The sequence below is a fragment of the Typopeltis vanoorti genome, chromosome 2, assembly GCF_054136105.1.
Source record: "Typopeltis vanoorti isolate ZY-2024b chromosome 2, IOZ_Tvanoo_1.0, whole genome shotgun sequence".
In the NCBI taxonomy this organism is placed as follows: Eukaryota; Metazoa; Arthropoda; class Arachnida; order Uropygi; family Thelyphonidae; genus Typopeltis; species Typopeltis vanoorti.
In genome coordinates, this window is record NC_143550.1 from 156804326 (window position 1) to 156830229 (window position 25904).

The following is a 25904-nucleotide window of genomic DNA, read 5'->3' on the forward strand; positions in this document are numbered from 1 at the left end:
AAGTGCTTATTAAAATTGTCATACCACTGATATTACATTGAAATATATGATGGATATGAAGTGTATGCGGATGCATATTTGATCCATAATGGGCGGTAACGTGGTTAACAGTGATGTCCTATTTTTTTGTATTACAATTGTTATTTTTGATTTACGATCCTGGATTTTCTACAGTCCTGTTTATAGTTGTTCTTAGAGAGGAAGGATTAGTGGGACGAATATATGCCTTCCATATGTATGGGATTTTTTTAGACCATCATTATTGTTAAGATTGGGGTGGTTGATAATGATCTCACAGGCTTCCTTAAATTTGCATTCATACCATGTTTTGGTGTGATGCAGATTAGTGCTTTTCCAGTCAATTCTATGCAAGGTGTTCAGGACATGATCAGAAAGGCCAGCTTCACCATAATTATTATATTTTATGTGTCGTTTATGTTCTTTTTGTCTGATCAGAATTGTGTGTCCTGTTTCCCCTATGTATGGTATGTTGCAGGTGCAATAAGTACGGTATACTCCAAGGTGGGCCAGCAGAGGGAGTGGGTCTTTGGATGAGTTGATAAGCTTTTTAATTTTCCAGGAGGTTTAAAGGAGGCTTTGAGGTTGTATTTTTGTAGTACTCTGTTTATTTTGTCTGATATCCCTTTAATGCAGGGAATTGTTATAGTTTTAATGTAGTCTGGTTTGTCTTTGTTTTTTAATGAGGTCTTGTAGAGAATTCTGTTAATAGTGTTTTGGCTGTACCCATTTTTTTAGAAAGTATTGCTGATCACTTTAAATTCGTCTTTCAGTGCCTGTTCACTGGAGCAGATCTTCAGAGCCCTGTTTTTTAGAGTGTTGATGAAACCTAGTTTTTGTGTTGGGTGGTGGTAGGAGTTTATGTGTATATATTGGGCAGTATGTGTCGGTTTCCGGTAAACAGTGAAGGAAAGATTGCCCAAAGGAAGACATGTGAAAAGTGAATCTAGAAAGGGCAGTGAGTTATGTTTTTCAATCTCAATTGTGAACTGTATACGTTTATGTTGCTTGTTTAGGTGGCTAAGGAATGTGTCTAGCGACCATGAAACCAGATCGTGAGAACATCGTCAACACATCTAAGCCAGACTTTGGGTTTTAAAGGGGAGGAACCTAAAAGAAGTTGTTCAAAATGCTCCATATAAAAGTTAGCAATAGGGGGGATGATGGCGACCCATCGCTGTGCCTTCTTTTTGTAGGAAGAAAGCGTTTTGCCATACGAAATAACCAGAACGTAATACATGTGCAAAGAGCACTATGATATCTGGAAGAAATGTGTTTTGTAAAAGAAGGATTGTGTTATTGATTGGGACATTCGTAAAGAGGGCAGAGACGTCAAAAACTGACTAATAGATCATATTTTTCTAATGTAATGTCTTTGATGATGTTTATGAAGCTTTGTGTGTTTTTGATATAGGACGGGGGAATGACTTACCAACTCCTTGAGTGTTGCCACTAATTTTTTTGGCTAAGCGATAAGTCAAGATATCTATCCCTTCGACTCTACGCCTTAGCAGTGTGTTTTCTTTGCGAATTTTCGGTAGCCCATAAATTCTCGGGGGACGAGGGTAGTGCAGAAATAGTTTTTTGATCGGATCTTCGGGCCATGTGGTAATTGATTTAAGTAGATTCTCTGTTTTTTCTTTTATTCTATTGGTTGGGTTATAGTTAACTAATTGGTATGTGTTATTGTCTGAGACCAGCAGATTCATTTTTTCCCCATAAGTGGTTCGGTTTAAAATAATGGTGGTGCTTCCTTTATCTGCTCTGGTTATTACGATGTTCGGATTTGACTTTAGTGATTTTACCGCTGTTAATTCGTGTTTAGTTAGATTGCTTGTTATTGTTTTGTTATGATTTAAAATGTTAGAAAAAATTTGTTATTTGGGATGAATCTTAGGCCTCTTTCAATATTACAAATAAATTCAAGTTTATTTATCGATTTAGGTGCTATGGCAAAATTTAAACCTTTGTTAAGTATCGAGATTTCGTCTTTGTTTAAAGCGTGGTTGGATAGGTTAACTATGTTACTGTTACCTGTAGGTGATTGGTGGCTACTGTTGTTTCTTGCTTCTGGTTGGTTGTTATTGTTCACTGTGGAGAAATTTGAATATGGCGGCTGGTTCTGTCGACTTTTTAGTCTTTAGAATTTGGAAATTAGGTTTTCTTTCTTCATTTGGAGAATGTGGTTCGCTGTGTTGTCAGTAATCTTTTCCGGGATCATCCAGATATCTGCGTTTACGTAGCTTGAAAGTTGCGTTTTTTCCTTTTGTAGCTGGTTTTGTGGTCTCATAGGACACATTCCTTAGCCACCTAAACAAGCAACACAAACTTATACAGTTCACAATTGAGATTGAAAAACATAATTCACTGCCGTTTCTTGTTGTTGTAATTTTTAAATAATATATATACAGCGATTCCGTTTAATTGGGGCAGCCGCTTTTTTGGGACAAATCTCAAAGAACGGAAACCAAACCAACATATTAATACATAATTTAAATGCTTAATTGGGACAGTAACTGAAAAGGAATTTAACAATTTTTGATATATTTTATGGATTTTTCGAAAATATTGCAACACTACGTACACTAATATTTGGCAACACTAGCGTGAAGCGAATCAGTTATCTTTCGTCGTGATTCTGACAAGTATGCGTCTGCTTAAGAATCTACCCTTACTATATAATGTACCTAGCGATATCAATTTATTGTGTCAATTTTATTTACAATTTTTAAATCTTTGCCATGATGCCTAGAAATGATTTTACACTTTCAAGTAAAATCGCTTTTCTGGATAAATTAAAAGCCAGCCATTAAATACAAGCTATCGTAGACTTGCTGATATAACTGGTGTACCAAAATCTACCATAGCGCGTCTCCTACAACAACAAAATCAACTGCATGAGGAGTGGACATTACAGAAAGAAATTCCAGGAACATCCAAAAGAAAACGTGATGGAAAGGATCCAGAAGTCGAAGAAACAATAGATCAATGGTTTTTCTATAGTTAGCAGGCGAGGCATGAATATCAGCAGCCCAATGTTGAAGGCGAAGTCAGAGGAGATCGCTAAAAAGCTGGACCATAACGATTTTAAAGTAACCGCTGGTTGGTTGTCTCAATGGAAAGCGAGACACGATATCAAATTTAAAAAAGCGCACGGTGAAAAGGGCAGTGCTTACAATGTAAGTGCTGAACAATGGCAAAATACTAAAATCCTTACTTTTTTGGAGAATTTCTGTTCAGATGATATTTACAACGCCGATGAAACCGGCCTCTATTACCATGTGCTATGCCAGACGGCTCGCTCCCCTGTGTTATAAGCACATTGCGCTGTCAGGGTATAAAAGGGCAATGGACCCCATTACTGTGTTATGCTGTGCAAATATATTGGGTACGGACAAACAAAAACTACTAATTGTAGGAAAAAAATGCTAAGCCTCGATGCTTTAAAGGGGTTAAGAATAGAGAGTTTACCAGTAGAGTACCATGCCAATAGTAATGCATGGATGACTTCTGAAATTTTTTGGAATTGGCTTACGAGTTGGGAAGTAGAATTACAACGTAAGCAGAGGAAAATTTTGTTGCTTCTCGATAATTGTGCTGCACACCCTCATTTAGATAATCTAAAAAAATATAAGGCTGGAATTTCTTCCTCCTAATACAACATCCTTAGTGCAACCAATGGACATGGGGATAATAAAAAATTTAAAGATGTTGTATCGAGGAAAAATGGTTAATTACATACTGGAATCCATTAACAAGTTCATCAACAGCCAGAGAGATCAGTGCAAAAATTTCCATTTTGCAAGCTATACAGTTGGTCTATGACAGTTGGCGAGCTATAAAAAGCAGCACAATGCAAAACTGCTTTGCTGTTTGTAGTTTAAAACCTTTGGAGGTTCTTGAAAGTTTGAGTAGTGATGAAAATGAAGACATACTGCAAGCTCCTATTATGAATAATGAAGAATTTTCAACAAGAGATGGCAATTTATCATGTTACGATGAAAATGAAAACTTTGAAGATGCAATTGTTGAAGTCATTAAATCCAAATGTCAAAAATTTGACGAAGAATGCGATGATGAGGATGATGACCCACCTGTGTTTGTAACTAATCGTGAGGCCAAAAAATTTATAGTCGGGTTACAGCATTATTTTATGCAGGAAGGTAATGAAGGAAGCCCTACATCCACACTGAATATCTGTGCTTATTTTGTAGAACTGCAAAATTTCAAAAGCAAAAGACAGACTACACTTGATGCATTTTTGCAGAATTAAAATTTGAATCCTGAAAATTAAAATTAAATTAAAATCCTGCAAATTTTAATTGCATTTTTTTTCTGCACAATTTATAGTACAAATATTTTCTGTATTTTGGTTTAATAAACCATTAAAGTAGGTACCTAATTATTATTATTTTTTACCTACTTATTCATTTACCTGCATATTACATATTTTATTTTAGAATTTATTATTAGTTCGTTTAATTGGGGCAGCCGCTTAATTTTGCCAAAATAGATTAGTCCCAACGTGTCCCATTTAAGCGGAATCGACTGTATATATATATATATATATATATATATATATATTTTTTTTTTTTTTTTTTTTTTAATCAAAAATAACAATTGTAATAATAAAAAAATAGGACATCACTGTCACTGGAATGAAAACTATCTGTAAGAAAGAATATTTATTTATATAATCATAAATTAAATCTAGCTTGATGTAATTTTTTTTATTTTTTTTATTTTTTTTTTTTCACTAGAGATCATGCCAGTAGAATAACATGTGATCAATTCATTGTTTCTTTAGCTTATGGTTTGTAATGTAATTCAGCTTGTCTTGTATATTTGTGTATTCTCCAGATGATGATCTTGATATGAAGATCGAAACATCGAGATAATAAAAAGTTATTTTAACATGGTTGTAGAATCCATAATTTCAAAAATGAAATCTGGTAATCTGGGTTTCTTGGGGATGAGGAAGAAGTGTGTGTGTGTGTGGGGGGGGCATATATTCTGAGTATGCTGAGTGTGTGCCCCAAATTTGAAAAATTCATGAAGTCATTTTTGAGCAGTTATTTATTTGAAATAAATTTATTTTTTATTTATATCAGTTATTTATTTGAAATAAATAGTCATGAACTGTTACATATATCAAGAGATTCACACTGTGATTGTAAATCAGAAAAAGTAAGTGTTGCTGTCACAGCACACCTGAGAAAGAGAGAGTAATGTGCAGAGTCTGTGGTGAAGCATCTGTGTGCATTTTTAATGATTGTAGGTGAGAAGAGGCTAAGCAGCACACTCTAAAAAAGCTTGTGCAGCTTAGAATGTGCTGCTCACAGCTAAGCTGACTGAAATTTGTGTGGGATTTAAAGCTGTACAGATTCTTAGCAGAACAGGTATCTTAGTTCTAAATAGTAGATTACCTGCATCCAAAAAAGAAGTGCAGTTAGTTATTCCTTGTGATGTCCTGTTAGATGTGTATTTTTTTTAACTGACATTTATTTTTATCCTGATCAACAACTCAAAATAGGGTTTGAGGATATTTTGTGTACCAACTTTACATAGCATTTACATCTTGGAAATGAAGGCCTTAAGTGATGCATAAATAGTGTTTTTTTTTTCTTAATAAAGTCATCATCATCATCATCATCAAATTCCTGCCATGTACCCTCAAGGGGTGTACAGGATATGACAGTACTACATGAAAAAATTTCATCATTACTAACTTCCTATCTACAATTTTCCTCCAAATCAGTCTGTTACTTGTCAAGACTCCAGCATTATCAGATCTTATATTTCTATCGTCTAAGGCACTTTGTACCGTATCAATCCACCTATATCTTGGTCTTCCTCTGGGTCGTTTTCCTGCCAACCTGGCAGAGAACACTTGTTTTGCTAATCTTTCCTCTCCCATTCTATTTAAGTGACCATACCATCTGAGATTAGCTCTGCTAACGCATTCCTGGATGCTGACAATGTCAAGTTCTTTCCTAATATCCTCATTTTTAATATGATATTGCCATTGATGCCATCTGTTCACGCCTCTAATCTTTCTCAGGACTCTCATATCTGCGGTCTCTAGTCTTTGGTCAAGTGTTTTACTTCTGACCCAGCTCTCAGATCCATAAGTTAAAATTGGTTTGAACACAGTTTTGTATACAGCTAATTTAGTGTTCCGACTAATTTCTTTCTTATTCCATATGAATTTATTCAGTTGACTTCCCACGATACCAGCTTTGCTGATTCTGTTGTCTATTTCTATATTTAGTTTACCATCTTCAGTAAAAATTGTGCCCAAGTAGCTAAAATGTTTTACTTGTACCACAGGTTCTCCATTCACAACACAGTTGACATTTTCAATGATTCTGCCTATTTTCATTGTCTTTGTCTTTTTATTGCTAACCTTCATACCATATCTATTACAACAGCTATTCAATTTAGTCAGAGAATCTTGCAGACTTGTAGCGGATTTATTTAGAAGTATAACATCATCCGCATAAAGCAAAGAGCTGACATTAACATCTCCAATTTTGATATCAGGTTTAATACCACATTCCTTCATAATGTGATCCATATAGATAATGAATAACAGAGGGGATAATGTACATCCTTGTCTCACACCAGATTTAACATTAAACCATCTTCCTGTACTTCCTTCAATTCTAACTGCTGACTCACAACTCAAATACAGACTAAGTATTGCTTGATATAATGCCCCATTGACACCATATAACTGCAGCGTATTGAATAGCTTCTCTCTTGGCACCTTGTCATATGCCTTTTCCAAATCAACAAAACTTAAATACAGATCTTTGTTATATTCCCATGCTTTCTCGACTATTTGTCGTAAAGTGAAGATCTGATCCTGACAGCCTCTATTTGGCCTGAATCCAGCTTGTTCTTCACCAAGCTTTTCTTCCACAGTTCTTCTCAACCGTTTCTCAAGTATACTTGCATAGATCTTGCCAGGAACACTCAGTAGGGAAATACCTCTGTAATTCTCACATTCAGTTTTATTTCCCTTTTTATATATGGGTACTATGAGAGCTCTACTCCAATCATCAGGAATTCGTCCCTCTGTCCAGGCTTTCTGAACTAAGCAGTGCAGCCACTGTAAGACTCTTATACCACCATACTTCAGCATTTCTGGTCGAATATCATCTACTCCTCCTGCCTTTCCACATTTCAAGCCTTTGATGGCTTTTTCTACTTCAAGTATGGATATGTATTCCTGACTGCATGCCTGGTAATTTTTTTTTTACCACTGTGCTGTCATCACTGCTTGTTTCATTTAGCAGTTTTTCAAAGTAATTACTCCATACTTCCAGGATATCCTTTTCTCCCATTTTCATGTCACCTTTATCATCTCTAATTCCTTTTACAGCACTCTTTCCTCCATTCCTAAGCTTCTTCAACAACCTCCAGAATATTTTGCCACCTTCTTGATATTTATTTTCTATATTCTTGCCAAAGTCCTCCCATGACTTTTGTTTAGCTAGTTTTACACACTGTTTAGCTTTCTTACATTTGTCTCTGTATTCTGTAAGAGTAAAAGCTGACTTATTTGCCAGGAACTTTTGATATGCTTTCTTCTTTTCCTTCACTGCCTCTTTAACTTCCTGTGTCCACCAGGGAGTTCTGATTTTTTTATCTTTGCACACAACCACACCACATGCCTCTCTGGCAGAATCAATCAATGTTTCCTTCAGAGTTTGCCACTGAATCTCCAAGGTTTGATTCCTGTTCTCAAACTCTTTCATTTTCTTTTCAATAATATTTCTGTATTTTAGTCTACAGTTTCCATCTGAGAACTGCTCAACTTTTATTCGCTTTAAAACTTTCTTACATGTTATTCTTTTCAATATGAAATTCAATTTTATCCTGCTCAAGACTAAATAGTGATCACTTCCAATTTCAAATCCTCTGTACACTCTGGTGTCCTGCACCTGGGAGAAAACATCACTATCAACAATAACATAGTCAATGAGACTTTTCTTATTCCTAGCCTCTTCTCTCCATGTGAATTTGTGCACATTTTTATGTTGGAACATGGTGTTAGTAATAACCAGTCCATGTCCTGAGCAGAAATCCAACAGATATTTGCCATTATTATTAGCTTTGCTCTTTTCTCCAAATTTTCCCAAAATATTTTTGTATGTCTCACAATCATTTCCTACTCTACTATTTAGATCCCCAACAAGGACCAACTTTTCCTTTTTCATTGTGTCAGTTGCTTTTTCTAAAGCCTCAAAAAATTCCTCCACTTCTACCTTAGTAGAGCCTTCTGTGGGACCATAGGCACAAATAAGTCTCATTGTCCAGTTCCCCATTCGGATATTTGCCCACATTACTCTACTTGAGACTGACTGCCATTCAAGAAGATTAGCCTCGTATTTTGTGTTGAATACTATGGCTACTCCTTCTTTTCCTTGATTGTTATTGCCTGAATATAACATTTTGTATTTATTGCTCAGAAAGATCTCACCAGTTTTGGTCTTTTTTGTTTCAGTCACCCCTATTATGTCGATCTGGTACTTATCTAATTCCTCAGCTAGCTTCATTTCTTTGCCATTCAGGCTTCTTACGTTGATAGTACCGATCTTTAACTCTGATGATGTTGAGTTGGGGTTTGTTTTCAGATTTGTTCCAGTAGCTGTCTTTTCGCTGTTCGCCCTGGTTCCCTGGCAAAAACAACGGGGGCCTTGTTTAACCGGGCGACGCCCCAGCCGGCATGAAATTTTGTCATGTTGTACCATCATTTTTTATTTTGGTTTAACCAATAAGAATACAATTTGGTCGGCTAAATCCCAAATTGCCAGCCCATCCTCGTTCGTTCAGTATCAAAGTAGATACCCAACAGGGTGCACCACGAGAAGGTGAGGATTGGACATTAGGTCAGAAGCCCTGGTCGGTTCTCCGCATTCCTTTAAAGGCTATGTGGAGGTCTCCTCTCAGTTATACAGCTTTGACCCTTAAGCACCCCAACTTCCCAACTTTCTTAATAAAGTAAGTATTTTAAATAAATTTAAATGATTTTTAATAATGTTGCCTTACTGCGGCACACCCACTGTACATCACTGGAAAGAAATAGAGAGGATCCAGAGACAAGTGACCAAGTTGGTGATAGGCCTAAGGAATGCTTCTTATGAAGATAGGTTGAAGATTTGTGGTTGATAAGCCAGAAGAGTGGTGATATGATAAAGATATATGACTTACAAAGATTTTATAGGATTGATGTGGAATAAATTTTTCAGTGCAAAACTGGTGGGAGGAGAGCTGGAAGAGGTCATTGTGTGGAAATTGAACAAGAGTTTGTTTAGTAAAGATGAGGATTAGATTTTTTTCTTGGAGAGTGGTGAATGAATGGAATATGTTTCTAGAATCTGTTATAGATGTTATGTTGGCAAATGAGTTCAAAGCAAAGCATGAAAATACTGTGCAAATATTGGTATGTTTGGTATAATGTTTCATCATCATCTTCAGCCATTTTCTATCCACTACTGGATGAAGCCCCCCCCCCCCATTGTCTTCATTCAGTGCTAGCATGAGTTTTTCTAGTTCCAGCCATTTCTTTAATCTCATCCTCCCACTGTCATTTTGGTCTTCCTGTAGCGCTTTCTATCTCTGGGATACCATTCAGATATTAACTTTGTCCATTTTTGAGTGTTTCTTCTTGCAATATGACCTGCCCATTGCCATGCATAATACTTAGGGCCTACTATTTAAATTACATGGGTACTCCAAGAGTGTAATGGACCCCATGGAGTTGCCCATTTAACAATAATAATAATAATAATAATAATAATAATAATAATATCTCTTCTTCATTTCAGCCATTTTCTGTCTGCTGCTGGACAAAGGCCTCCTCCAGTTCCTTCCACTTTTCTCTGTTCTTGGCAGTGGTTGACCAATTTTTCCCAATAAAATTTGACAATTCATCACTCCGCCTTCTTTTAGGATGTCCTTGGCCTCATTTCCCTTCTTTTGGAATCCAGTTCGTTAGTATGGTGGTCCATCGCTCATCTCCTCCTCTGGATAGATGGCCAGCCCATTTCCATTTTAATCGCTAGTGGTGAAGAATGATGTCAGTGATAAGAGTCTGGCTTCTTATCCTTTAATGTGATGCTTAGCATCAGCCTCTCCTTTTTCTTTGAGTTGTTGCTAATTTATTTGTCAGTGCTTTTATTAGACACCAAGTTTCACAACCATACATGATGACTGGAAGTATACACTGGTTAAATGTCTTCCTTTTTAAACAGATAAGTATGTATATATATATATATATATATATATATATATTAATGTTCATTATTTACTCGGTAGAACTGTATATAAAAAAGGAAATTAAATGACTTTATACCGAGAATGGCAAATTTATTGTTAAGATACAACTAGTTTCGTTGAAATACAACTTATCATTGGCAAAGAGTAAAATAAAAATAACAGGCACATGAAAAAATACATTAACAGATCTAGTATAAAACAAGTACATTTAAAAGTACTCTAGCATACATTCCTTTTAACTGTACTCGTTTTATACTAGATCTGTTAATGTATTTTTTCATGTGTCTGTTATTTTTATTTTACTCTTTACCAATGATACCTGAAGAAGTTGTATTTCAATGAAACTAGTTGTATCTGTAAATTTGTCATTCTCGGTATAAAGTCATTTAATTTCCTTTTATATATATATATATATATATATATATATATATAATGAAATGTATAATTCTAAGTAGATGACTGTGATATATATTAGTTTATAAATATATATAGTGCACATATAGTGCAGGAATTTTCCCAGAAATAATACCTATATATGGTGCACTTTTATTTTTCCTAGCTACATTCTTGGTCAGTTAATATTTTAGAGGCATTTCTGAAGAATAACAGAGAAATGGGAAGTGTTCTGAGTGGAGCCCAGGAATTTCTTGATGGACATATAAAATTTGAAAATGATGTTAGAGTAAGTAGTTCAATAACTTATATAATAAAAGAAAATCTGAAGAATGTTAGGAGAATTTCAAGTTCAAATAAATGTAGGTGTATTACTTTTGCAACATTATAATATTGTAATAGCATTACTATTCTTATTACAACTATGAATGAATTCAAAGTGAACCAATTAAATTAGAAAGAGATGTAAGAAAAACGCATTACTTATTATCACAACATTTTATATAAATAGTATGATACATTTTCAGAGGATTAGAATAGGATAAGAAAAGTTTAATGAAGCAGGTTGATGCGGGAATGGAATAAACTGCCATTTTTTTTTTTGATTTTACAAAAGCATTTGACAGGATGCCACATGATAATCTGATATTTAAGTTACAACACATGGTTTTAGATCTCAGGTTAGTGAATTGGATTGGGTATTGGCTGTGTATGAGAGAGTGTTATCAAGGAAGGAGAAGGTTACAAGTGAGGTTCCACAGGGCTCATTACTGGGACCTGTATTACATAACCTTTATATGAATAACATTGTCAATGGATTTCAAGGGCATATTGATGTTCAGTTGTTTGCAGATGATGTGAAGCTGGAAGAGGTTATTAGTAATAATGCAGATGTGATGGCAGTTCAAGAAGATTTGAATAAGCTGGAGAGATGGAGAAATGAATGGGATGTTAGTTTCAGTCAGCTAAATGTAAAGTTTTGTAGTAAAGCCTTGTATTCAACTCAAGAAAAGAAGAATGTTCCCATTTTTCTTTGCTAGTGTTTCCCATCTAACTGACAGCATTTCAAATAATAATGATAATAATAAATAGATAAATAAAAATAAAATTAAAATAAAATAAAAACACAATAAGTTCTTTCTCTCTTCTTAATGTTTAACTCACACATGTCACTATTATGGTCTTGGTTCTGAAACCGCTCAAGTGTGTATGATATATCAGGAATCATAGCAATTACTCTGAAACCAGGGACTATAGCAAGTCACCGATTACTCTATCTAATTTCAATAATCCAAACCCAAAATTCTGCCTGGAATGTATTGGAGAGATGGGGGCACTGTGTAGCATACAAATGGGCACATGGTGATATCGCTGTTCCCGTTTTTGTAGTTTTAAAGTGGTTCTAATCAAATTAAAAACGCTGTTTTTAATTTGAAATTGTTCAAAAGTTATTCTACTTGTCACACTGAAGACAGTGATATAAAATTCATTGAAACCGGCTAAGAAGAATCCATATTTTGAGTGCAGAAAATTGAACAGAGTGGACCGTGGTCAACAACGAGTGAAGAACAAAGGATGTCGCCATCTTTACAGTCACACTACAGTTGCTCAAGGAAAGAAAGGTGAGTCATGAAGTGCATCAAATGCCTGAAGAATTTAATGTCTGACGGAAATCGTATAACCTGTAGGAAATGCCGTAGGAATCTTCATTTTACATGTTCTGGCCTTTCAGAAACAACCTGGCAATGTAAATCCAATGCAAAACACGAGGAATGGATGTTCCTATTCTGCAGGGAAAACAAAAGAATGCTGCCACACATGGCACAGCTGATTATATTGGAGGCAGAATCAGACAAAAAATACAGGTGAGTCCTATAATTTGAATTCTTTAAATATACTAACAGAAAATAGTTTAGAGACTATAAAAGCCAGCTTAATAGATCTTGTCCAAGAACTCTTTGATAAGCCAGCAAAGGTTGGTCAATTGGTAGAGCCTCTGCTACTAATGGCTCATGCAAAAAGTTAAGCAAGTTTGAGCACAGTTAGTAGTTGGAAGGGGTTCAATTGTTTGATGCTGTTGGCACACTCTCCCTCGATGAGTCTTTGGACTCCCTGGAGGTGTCACATAATAATAATAATAATAAACAGAACGAACAAACAACAAAATCAAGTGAATGTGAGAATTTTGTTAAACATAATTTAGCAGTGGAAGAAGCCTTGCAAACAGAAAGACATCAAAATTGGTGTTAATGTACTAACTGATGGCATAATTTGATGAAAGAGACATCCAAACTCCATCAAGAACTTAATTCCCTAAAACTACAATATGAACTTTTAAATCAGCAACAATATAAAGAAGATCTTGTCATAAATGGTCTTCCTGAAACTGCACCTACAGAAAACTTAAGTGATGTAGTTTTAAAATTAGGCCAAGCAGTTGACATTCCTCTACAGCATAACAACATTCAGACTGTAAATTGGGTTCCCAGGAATAACAAAAAACAAGGCTTGCCACAACCTGCACCAGCCATAGTTCGTCTTACAAACAAGTCCACAAGAGGCAATCTCATAAAAGCTAGCAGACTGAAAAAACCAGTTGCTAAGACTTGAATGCATTGCAAAACAATACACCAACTTTCTATCTGAATATTTAACACCATTCAACCAGAATCTGTTGTATCAAGCAAGAGAAGCAAACATATAAGAAAATTACCAATTTTTGTGAGCCAGAGATGCTAAGATATTCTTGAGGAAGTCACAAACTTCAAAGTTGATACAAATCAAAAGTTCAGAAGAAATAGGCTGCAACAGTGAAAAAAAAAAGCCTTCTGATTAAATCAAAAAGAAGACCACAACAAAGAATGAATGTGAACCATCAGACACCTGAATATATCAGCAATTTCACTTTGATCAGACCTCTCAAACATCAGCCTACTTCTAACACAGCAATCAAACCAATAAACAATAACCAACCGAAGTCATCCTCAGATAAGCTTACTAAAAAGCTTTGAGGATGCAAGCTGAGACATTACATTACAGGTATCCCTCGATTAACACGATTAATTAATCCCTCGATGTTACCACGCATATCAAAATCACGTTAATCAAATCTAATAATCAATGGTAAAAATTACAATTCATCCATGATCAATTTACTGTATTAATAATTCATTTTATATGGTACTTTTTTAGGAAAGATAAAAATTGAATGCAAAGTAAATGTTTAATAAATATTTGTACCTATGTTATTTACATTTTTTTTATCAAAAGAAGTTATCAAGAGTCGTTTGAACAGTTTTAGTTTTTTTCTTATCGGCATAAATTCTACGATAACAAGCAAAGTGACTCTCCAGACCTTGGCAAACAAGCAATAAAACATAAATAAAAAAACTGCAAGTATAATACATGATGGTACAAATTAAGTGGATATTGAATCCAACATTATTTCATAGCTGAATATAGAAACTACAAGAGTTTCATGCCAAATATATAAAAACTAAAAGTTTTGGCGGATGCAAGCATAAGCAACCTTATGGGCAACTTGTAGTAATGGTGGAGTAAGCTCCAGATCACTTTCCTTAGTATTTTCCATAATGTAAAGTGCATCTCTTAGAGGACATGTATGATAAATAAGCCTTTGACTCTCTATTTCACATGATGGTTTATTTATTTTCAGTTACAATCTAGAAATTATTGAACAAAGAATAAAAAAAAAAAACAACAACTAAACCATGCTATACTGACATTGGAGGTCACGGTATCTCTCAGATACATTTTACTATCAAATATCACAAATCTGTACATAACATGTGTTAAACCAAACTGAGAGCGAAAAACAGTGCGGAATATCACTCATAACATTGAATGCACAGCTACTCATGACCACCAAGCTATGCACTGAATTGTGTAAGAATATTTATATTAAGCATTTTGCATGTATCTGTCAGATCAACTGCATGGTTAAGACGCATAGTGATATGTCATCAAATCCTATCGCCTTATTGATATCAGGGTTATTTATTTCCTCAAATATCTCCTGTTCACTCATAATTAAGCCATCCTCTTCTATGTCATCTACACTTAAGTTCCTCATTATTCCACCCTTATAAATTGATCACTGGATACCTCACCAATGTCTTCTGTGGCAGTTATCATTCTACTATTTTCATCCATTAACATAATCTTACTATGATTATTCTTCCTTCTACTTGCCATATATCTAAAAAAAAAAAACACCCTCTCTAGGGTTTTCTTCACCTGATTTGCCAATTTCTGCTCATGCTGCACTTTTGTTTTCTTTACTAACCGAGTCACTCTCCTGGCTTGTTCTTTATACTCTTCATATAACTGATTATTATCATTATTCATCTTGTACTGCTTCCAAAGTACCTTCTTCTTTCAGGTTTCATGCTTAAGCCCCTCATTCATTCATTTCACACCTACCTTATTCAATCTTTTTGCCTTCAGAACATGTTCACACATTGATGCTGTTATGTATTTCTTTGTCAGTTCCCAAGCAGCATCTATTTCCTTACCACTCAACTCCTCATTCCATACTATAGCTCCAAGTTGTCTCCTGAGTTTGTCATAATCATCTTATAACCATTGCCTCTATTTCCCTCTTTCATGTCAACCTTATGTGGAAATAATTCCCCTGCTATCATCAGCAGCACTCCTTCTCCCTTCTTGTCCTTTCTATCCTTGAGAAAAGTACTGTATCCTTCCATTTTTATTCCCATTAGAATATCATTTTTGTCCAGCCATGTTTCACTCATTCCAATGATTTTGGGGAGAATAAAGTCAGCCAGTGAAACCATTTAATCTCCCTTATTTCTGATACTTCTGGCATTTGTAAACAAACACAGCAATTCATTTTTAGGCCTATAGCTAGTTTGAAACATTAATTCCAATTGATGAAAGAAGCAAGGCTTTTAGATAGCAAGGAACATTCCAAACATGTGTTTCTTCTTCTTTTCATTTTCAACCACCCTTGCAGGTCATTATCATCTCACATTGTGTTTCAGACTGTTTCAATCGGTTTTGGAATATAGTTGTTTCATATGTTGCTGAAGTATACCTGAGAATTTCAGCTGATTTGGACAAATATAAAGCAGGGGTTATAAAGGTAATCTCATCTTATGTGGACAATTCTCCTGATCACTCTCCATGATAAAACTGATGAAGTCTTGATCAATTTGAAAAATTTTTTTTTTTTTTGCATTGTTTAAGGTCTGAAAAATTCAGTCCAGTTGGGATAAAATGAATGCATGTGTGTGTTGGTGGTGGTGGTGGGGGGAGAGGATGGTTGCTCTACAGACACACTTCTACGAGTTATATTGTGTACCCAATTTTGAACACATTTGGAATATAATTTTTTTCTTATGTTTATACATCACTTATCAATTTTAGTTCATTCAGTATTATAAAAGATGGGCAGCAGAAAAACTGAGAGAGAGAGAGATCACTTTTTCTGCAGCTACATCTACAGATCACATTCAACCATTTTTGAATCAAATTTTCAATATATTTGTTTCATATGATACTTAAAAAACCTGCGGGAAATTTATCACAGTAGTCAGACTAAAATGGAATGCAGTTTACATCTTCTTCATATACCTCGAAGGCAGTGGTCGCCAAAGTGGTCGATATCGACCCCCAGGGGTCGATATAACATTGTTAGGGGTCGATAGAAAAATATAAGACATCATTGTACGGGTAATATTTAATTCGGTTAACTTGGATTACCTCTATCCTGAATGAGAATGCAATTAAGAGTGAATTGTAGGAACAGTGACATGAAATAGACCTGTAAGATGGAGCAAGGTCATGAAAATAGTTACGGAGGCCAATCAAGTAGGCCAAAATGACGTATTTACCAATAAATGAATGTTGTGGTTCCCGCCTGGCCGGCGCAGCAGGAGCGAGATGGCAGCATGTGCACGGTTGCTTATTTACTTATACTTACACGTATTCGATCCCATTCTCATTTTTGCCATCGACATACAAGTGAGCGTTAATGTTCTAAAATTCATCAACATACATATCATAATTCAATCGTTCTTCATTCACGAACTAAACTTCTCTATGTTGAAGAATTGAGAAGGGCTGGTAGTAATACCAGTGATATTAATACCAGTTTATTAAAACCAGTATATTAATATCACTAGTAATACCAGTGATGTTACTAGTGATAGTAATAGTAGTTGTAATAGTAATATAATAATATATACTATATAGTACATACAATAAACACTGTAACTATACAATAAACAATCTAAAAACTCACATAAGCGTCTTTTTCTCTTGTCCTATTATAATTACATAATAGTAAAATAGAGAGGGTCGATAAAATCAAGAAACTCTTGAAGGGGGGGGGAATGGTCAAAGAAGTTTGGCGACCCCTGCTCTAAGGTCTTCTTTTTTTTCAAGATATAGGCTAAAAGCCTGTTTCGGCATCCTAAGGACTATATTTTCATTCTCTTTTTATGTCTTCGTATGTCTTCTTTTCCCTTCAGTTTATGGTTTGTTACTTCTTTTGGTAGCCTTCCCTCCTCCATTTTTTGTATATGTTCTCTCCAATTTGTTTGGTGTTCTTTGATTGTATCATTTATTGCTTGTATTTGTAATTCCTTTTCGATTTCATATTCTATCTATCCTTGTATATCCTTTAACTATGCTAAAGAATTTCATTTCAGTTATTTGTATTCTACTTCTTTATTTTTTCTTCTCTATCCAACTTTCTGACCCGTATGGTATTGTTGGCATAGCCATGAATTTCTAAAATTTTAATTGTGTTTCCTTCCTTCCTTGCTTTGAATTTTGTTGTTCATGTTATAGTACCACAGATTGTTTTGAAAACAGTGTAACTTTTTCTCTATATCAAATGTTATGTAACATCCTAAATATGGAAAATGTGTTTTACGTATTCTAGAGTTTAGTTTTCAATTACTACTTTTGTTTATGTGGGATATTTACCACACAATGCCATAGTTTTAGTTTTCTTGAATGAGATTTGTAAATTGTATTCACTAGTTAATTGCTGCAGATGGTGAATGGATCTCTGTAGATCGTCTTCTGATTTTTGTATAATTACTTGATCATCTGCAAAAAGTATTATGCTTAATGTTATATGTTGATTGATGTTTATTCCTGGGTTTACTACAGATTTCCACTTCCTTACTAGATCATCTATATATATATATATATATATATATATATATTAAATAAGGCAGGATAGAGGCTACATCCTTATCAGACTCCCTGATTAGTTTCTATTTCTTCTGCTATGTATTATTGATATTTATGATTGCTGTTGTATTGTTATATAGGCTCTTAATTGCATTTAATAAATGTTTTGGATTGCGTTGGTCTTCTATTATATTCCATAATTTTTTTCTGTTAACTCAATCAAAGGCTTTCTCATCATCTATGAATGCTAGGTGAGTCTGTAAATTAAATTCTCATGTTTTTTTTTTTTTTTTTTTCTATGAGAAATTTTAGTGTGAATACATTATCATCAGTGCAATTTCTACCCTTTCTAAATCCAGTCTGTTCTTCTAATAACAAACTGTTGGCAGCAGTAGCAAGTCTTTTATTTAAAATTTTCTTATATAATTAATATGCTCACATGGTTAGCCTAGTGGCTGTGTGCTTCAACCCGGGGAAGGAGTGTCCTAGGTTCGATTCTCGTCGGTGACATGAGTAGCTGAAGGATCTTCCTCAGCCATAGCCAAGTTAGCCGGTCTTGGGCATGGATAGTAGGGTTTTTCCCCAAGTTTATCCTGGGGTTTTTCATCTCGCAAAGCAGGCAAACTACCTTGAGAACTCAACACTTCAGACATAGGATACACCGGGGCATAGGGCTGACCACCTTATCCTGTGAATGGTTTGAGGTCCGATGATTAATAAACCCTTGACACTGCAAGGTAAAAGAGGATAAAAGAAAGATGAGAATTAATATGCTGTATTTAATAAGCTAATGCCACTGTAATTTTCACATAAACTTCTATTTCCATTCTTAAAAACTGATATTATTTTAGCCTTTTCCATTCTTTGGATATGTTGCAGGTAATCCAACAACTGTTTAACAGGTTGAGGAATCTTATTTTAAAAGAGATATCACTATACTTAATTAAATCTGAGGTAATTACAACTGTTCCTGCTGCTTTTCTTATTTTGTTGTTAATAAAGCTTCTTCCATCCCATCATCTCCAATAAGTCTATTCCTGTATTACTTACATTTTTATTTTCTATTTCTTCATCGAGCTTCCATAGCTCAGTCAGTATAGACATAGTCCTTTGGTTGGAAAGACCTGGGTTCGATTCCCATCCATGATGTGAGGAACCTTTATCTGGTCTCTTTTGACTATAGGTGAGTTAGCCAGTCTCATATGGAGGGTTTTTTCACCTGGAAACATGGGTTTTTCATCCCTCAGAACAGGCAAACCGGCCCCATGAATAAACATCTACAGACATATGGATTGACCAACCTATTCTACAGGATTTCGGTTTTGAATGTCTACACAGTGAAGTGTGGGTCTACACATGAAAGTAAATCAACAACAATTTCTTCATTACTAAGGGATGGATTATACCATAGTTGTTTGTAATGTTGTAAACATTCTTCTTTTGAGATACCTGAAATTTCTGCTACATCTTTTTTCTAATTTATTCAAATGTTTCATTAATTTATAAGCAGTGTTTTGGTGGTCATGTAGGTCATTTTCAATATTACTAATAAATTTATCCCAAGAATCTTGGTGAGCTTTTCTCACAGTGTTTTTTGCAATATTTCTTTTATTTCTATAAGCTTCTGGTGATTCTGGTGTTTGTTTTTGCAAGTGTAGCTTGTTAGCTTTTTGTTTTTTTTCTTCTATAGTTGTTGTTCTATAGTTTTTATGTATGTTTTATCATTCTAAATTTTCAGTCCTTTTTTTCTTTTGGTCTTTGTTTTTGTCCCAAGAACTATTTCTACTGTTTGTTTTATTAATTTGCTTATATTTATCTATTCTTTTATTGTACTCATCTCAAATTTCTGTTTCAAAAGAAACAGAAATTTGAGATGAATACTGAGTCAGTTGGTTTTGATATAGATTCCTAATCTTCCTGGAGTAGGTAAGTTTTATATCTTCTTTCTATATTTTTTCTTTTCTTTAAATTCTTCTGATACACTAAACGTTCATATTTTATTTGTAAAATCTTTATTTGTTAACTATAACGAACTTAGCTGAGTTTGAATTACCGCTGTGGACATTGTGGGAATTAAGCAATTAACTTTGCAATAATGCATATAATCACTTAATTGGAATAGTTGAAGTAATGTTAAATCTATAAAAATAAATGTTAATCTTAAATCTCTTATAAAATAATGTCGACATTATAATAGATTTAAGAAAATTAATTTTATATAATAGGAGGTTTAGAATTGTTATACTGTAATAATATGCTTATAGTTTGTTTCTATTTCCATCATTTTGTTTCTGTTTCCATCTCTAACTAAAATAACTCAGCGATTTCCGTGTTTTCTCATCACTAGATGGCGATACTGTATCGCCATCTAGTGATTTCCATTTTGTGATTTCCATTTTGCTCGTATTGGTATTTTGAGATTACTAGATAATAATCTGAATATCTGAATAAAGGTCTTTCAATCTTGTGAATGTGACTTCATGGAGAGATTGAGAGCAGTTGATGATGGGGAGGAGAGACTGACAGTAAGTGATCTAGAGGTATATGGGGAGTTGAGCAAACTAGATGTAAATAAGGCTGTGGGACTTGATAATATATCACCACATATTCTGAAGGAATGTGCCAGGGAGTTGATGCCATATTTTTTTAATGTGAATCTTGCACTTGGTCAAGTTCCTAAGGAGTGGAAGGAGGGCAAGATTGTGCCACTTCATAAAGGAGGTGATCGAACTCAAGCATCAAACTATAGGCCTATCTGTGTGTCAGGTGTTGTAGTTAAGTTGTTGGAGAAGCTTGTGAGAACTAGGATCTAGAATTGGGTTGACAACAATGGTATTATCTTTGATGGACAGCATGGATTTGCCAAAGGGGGTCATGTTTTAGTAATCTGCTTAGTTATTACAATAAGGTGACTGCTTCCTTGGACAGAGGAGAAGGATACAAAGTAATATACTTAGATTTCGCAAAGGCTTTTGATAGATTACCATATGATAAGTTGATAGTCATACTAGAACAGATGGGGTTGGATATTAGATTGGTGCATTGGATTGGAGACTGGCTATCTGATAGGTGTCAACAAGTTGTGTATAGGGGAGCAAAAATGAAAGGAAAAGGAAAGTCACTAGTGGTGTGCCTCAGGAGTCTGTTTTAGGGCTTTTACTGTTTAACTTGTATATTAATGATATTGGTGAAGATTTGGATGGAGATATTCAGTTTTTTGCAGATGATGCAAAGTCGGGATGAACCATGAAGAGTAGGAAAATGTTGTGGTCTTACAAGAAGACTTGAGTAAATTGAGTGACTGGGGATGTGAGTTCAATGTTGCACCACAATGTAAGGTTTTAAAATTTGGAAAACAAAAATGGGATGCAGAATTTATGCTTGGTGAGGATATATTGTCAGAGGTGGAGGAAATAGGAGATCTGGGGGTGATAGTGGATAAGGATCTGAAATTTAGGGGACACATAGCCAAAATTGTGAAGATAACACAAAGACTTCTGGGAATGATGTGGAAGACACTGACTTGTAGAAGTAGGGAGATTCTTGTTCCATTATATAAGACTTTGATTAGGTCACATATGGACTATTGTGCCCAGATTTGGTCACATGATTTTCAGAAGGATGAAGAGGTGTTGGAAAGGGTCCAGAGGTGACTGACTAAAGTAGTTTCTGATTTTTGGAATGTTGAATATGAGGAAAGGTTGAGAAGATGCAATTTACAGTCTAGTGGATAAGAGGAAGAGGGGTGATATGATAGAAACCTGCAAGTTAGTAAGGGGGTTGCTATAGGATCGATGTTGGAGATGTTTTACAGCAAATAGTGGGAGATCAGGAGAGTACCAGAAGACATCCCTTGAAGCTGTATATAAGGAGGTATGTGAGCAGGGGAGTGAGAAGCAGATTTTTTTGCATGCAGAGTTGTGAATGATTGGAATGTCTTGCCTGAGAGTGTGGTGTCTGCAGAGAATTTGAGTGTGTTTAAAGCATGGTATGATGAGCTGTGTATATAATAAAAGGACCCCCCCCCAGATGAGTCTTAGACTCCATGGGGTCTTGGGTAATAATAATAATAATAATAATAATAATAATATATATATATATATATATATATCATTGCTTCTATAAACTATTGTCTCTTACTTATGAAGATAGCATTTTATTAATGATCATAATCCTCTGGCATTCCAAGTATATTTATGGATATCTTTTTTTTCTTTTTCTTTTTTTGAAAAATATGTTTGTATTTTTTAATTCATAAAATGATGAGGAAATCTCTCAATTTGCTTCCATGCTGATTTAAATGTTGTTCTCCATATCTGCCTACAACCTGCAGTGTAACTAGAACCTAAGTCTTGATACTTAGGTTCCCTGCTCTAGCATTAAAGTCTCCTGCAATTATTAAATAATAATTTTTATTACAGTGTTTCATCAGCTTTCTATGTCATTGTAAAGTTTTTCACTTCTATTTTTTCTTCTTCTGAATCATATACACTGAGTTAGCTTGACATTAACTTTGTTATTATGTTTTCCTAATGATAACTTCGATACAGAAGTTTAAATGTTGTGTGTTATTTTCCTAATTATAAGTAAAGTAATTATTCTGATACATGTGTTTTTTGTCTCCATAAATTCTTTACTATGAATGCTGACCACTATGTAACCTTAACACGTTCGCTGCCACGCTCTTCGGGCATAGTTTGTTCCCACACGCCAAGCTCTTTCGCTCCTTCAAGGTCACTACAAGTAATATCGTAGCCGGCTTATCAGACAGAATTTCGTTTCATACACCAACTATGAGTAATCTCATATCGCCCACGTGTTCAAGGTCACTATGAGTAATCTCGTATCACCCCCACCTATATATTGCATGTGCTGACAACTGTGTTTATTGCGTATGACTCCAGGCTGGTGAAGCGTAGATGAGTATTGGACGAACCATCAGTTTGTATATGAGAAGTGTGATTCTGGTGCTCAGCTTACTGCTTCTGTTAATTAGCAGATAGAGCTGGGCTATGGTTTTTGATGTGTTTGCACAGAGAGTCTTGATATGGGAGCTGAAAGTCAGTTTTCTGTCTAATATTACTCCAAGATATTTGATCTCAGTTTTCCATGGGATTTTTGTGTTAAAAAGGAGGATATCTTCTTTAGGAAGCAAAGATCTTTTAGAGAATAGAACGGCTACGCTCTTCAGGGGATTCCAAGTGAATCCCCTGAAGAGCGTAGTCGCCATTTGGTGAAATATTGTTCGATTAGCAGTAGGTTTTCTTGCAGTTTCTTGAGGTGCGGTTTTAAAGATCTGGCCAGTATCACTGTATCATCTGCATATAGAGCTTTAATTGAAGATAATGGATTGTGTGGTATATCACACAAGTATAAGGAAAATAGGATTGGTGCTAGTAAGGATCCTTATGGAACTCCAGCCAAGATGCGTTTTTGTGTTTGAAACTACTCCACACATCTTGACTTGCATACGCCTATCGTAGAGGTGTGCCTTTATAAGATGAATGATTCCCATTGGTACACCAGATGATATCAGTTTGTAATGCACTGGCTATGTCAAGGAAAACAGCCCCAGTGCATTGATGCCAGTTAAAGCCCGTGATGATGTGTTCCACTAATCTGTGTATTTGTTACGTGGTGCTATGAGATTGTCGGAAGCCAAACTGCTCCTCAGGCAGGATGTTTAGTCGGAATACTGAATCTTGGAGTCTGGTAAGAATTACCTTCTCGGCAATTTTGCCGAGATTTGATATGAGGCTGATTGGTCTGTAATTTTGAGGCAATCTGGGATCTTTTCCAGGTTTATGGATTGGTATTATGTCTGCCAGTTTCCAGTAGGAAGGGAAATGTTTGTAGTGAAGGATGGAGTTAATTATATTTGTCAGATGGACAATAGCTCTACATGGTAGAAGCTTTATTACTTTGTTAGAGATACCATCGGGTCCAGGAGCCTTTTTGTTCTTTTTTTTGTTTGTTTATTGCGTCTAGTCTCTAAAAATCTTCAGTTTCGCCATGACCAGTAAAAGAAAACCTACTAATAAAGAATTAGAAGCTTACGCTAATATGAGCGATGATGAATTTAATGAATTCATCATCGCAAATGGAAAGATAAGAGGGAAGTTCTTTCCATTTCAAATATGCACAAATTTGAAATGGTTGAAGCGAAAAATCGGAATGATAAAATTCAGTTAAAACCAAATATTGTTAGGGGCTATAATTTGGGTATGTCAGGCATCAATCTTTCTGATCAAATGCTTTCTTACGATTCCGCCTTACAAAAGACAATTAGATGGCCAAAGAAATTGGCAATATGCATTTTTGATATATACATTCAAAATGCGCATCAATTTTATAATATAATTACTGGAAATGCAATGACTGCGTTAAAATTTAGAGATTATCTCAGTTTTTGTTGGAGTGGATGAGCTTACAGCATCACAGAATATCAGCAGGATTTGGGATCTTCATTATTTGGAAATTTTAAAACCTACAGAAAAAAAGAATCGCCTTACAAAGCCATGCCAAGTATGTACATGAAACAAACAACGATGCAGAACACGTTATTATTGTCCTGTTTGCCAGGAAAAACCACCATTGTGTGGAAAATTTCATTCTTAATTTGAATAAATTGGTTTTTATTTTATCGATTTCATTTTATTATTTTTATTGATTTTATTAGTTTTAATTTGATTTACAAATTACGGGCTAACTCGTGCTTGGCATAGGAGGTCAGTAATCGATATACGAGTATATTCGTAGTTGACTTCTGAGCCACATATATAATAGACTATATTTTAGCTGAAATTATTTCCCTTCTACCAAGCCCCCAGATGTGCTCTCCACTTTATTCACAAGTGAAGGGTCCAAATTAAGGTACTGATACTAAGGGCTAACTCGTGTTTGGTATAGGAGGTCAGTAATCAACCTACAAATATATTCGTAGTTGGCTTGTGAGGCTCATATACCAACTACGAGTATACTCATAGTTGGCAGCGAACGTGTTAAAAGAAAGGATAACATTATTATTTTAATTTCTTGAGAATGTAAATTCCCTTTGAAATCCAGCATTTCATAACCACAACTTTATGATATATTTATAATTTTTGTATTCTAATTTTGATCACTGAAGAGCATTATTCTACTTTCAGGAGAACAGTAAAGAACTTGACACTTTATTAACCTCTGCTACTTGGCAAGGATTGCCTGGAGATCTGCAAATAGTTGAGATTCAACAGAAAATAAATAACTTAAATCAACAGTGGAAACAAATGCACAAAGTGCTGGAGAGGCGCATTCATCTTGCCCAGTACTATATAGCTTTTCATAGGCTTGCAGTACAAGTGAGTGAATTTTTCATTCATGATTTCATGATTAACATTTAAAAATTAACAATTAACATTGATTAACAAAAAAAAAAAACTGCTACTATTGTCCTTCACTTTTCATATAATCAAATGAAGGAGAACAGGATAAATTTTGCTAGTATTTCACTTTTACCGGTGTTTCTCATAATGATAAATTTAGTAATTTTTTGAGATAAATTTAGGTATTTTGTATAAAATGCATATAAACAAACAGTCTGTCAGAAGTTTCATAGCAAAAAAAAGTTTTTGTAGATGATATATTTCTAAAAAATAAGCATTGCTATGGTGTATTGATTATGAAGTTTTTGTATTTTTAGAAGTTATGAAAATTATTTTTACTGCCAAATATTTAGTAAAAATACCTGTTGTTGTTATGTTCCATCGAGGTCGTTTTCGACTCCTGGTAATTCTATGAACTTGCATTCTCCATTTAGATCTGTCCCTGGCCATATCTTTCAGAATTTCTGTCTATCACTGATTTATTGGTTTGCTTTGCAATCCATGCAGTCCATGGTAAGAATACTTACCAAGTATTCTTAGTAAGCGTCTCCAAACCCATAATTCAAATGCATCTATCTTCCTTCTTTCACTCTTTCTCAGGGTCCAACTTTCACATTCATACAGTACCACAGGGAATACCATTGCTTTCACAAT

General features: G+C 34.8%; 1 protein-coding gene across 1 annotated transcript in view; it reads left to right on the plus strand.

The window, feature by feature from the left end:
- The window catches only part of LOC150109560 (coiled-coil domain-containing protein 141-like), a 451763-nt gene that overhangs the window by 153831 nt on the left and 272028 nt on the right, over window positions 1–25904 (plus strand). Inside the window, exons 10-11 of the mRNA XM_090409020.1 lie at window positions 10865–10987; window positions 25035–25226. Of these exons, the coding sequence (XP_090265146.1) occupies window positions 10865–10987; window positions 25035–25226 (315 nt within the window). The remainder of the gene's footprint in view (window positions 1–10864; window positions 10988–25034; window positions 25227–25904) is intronic.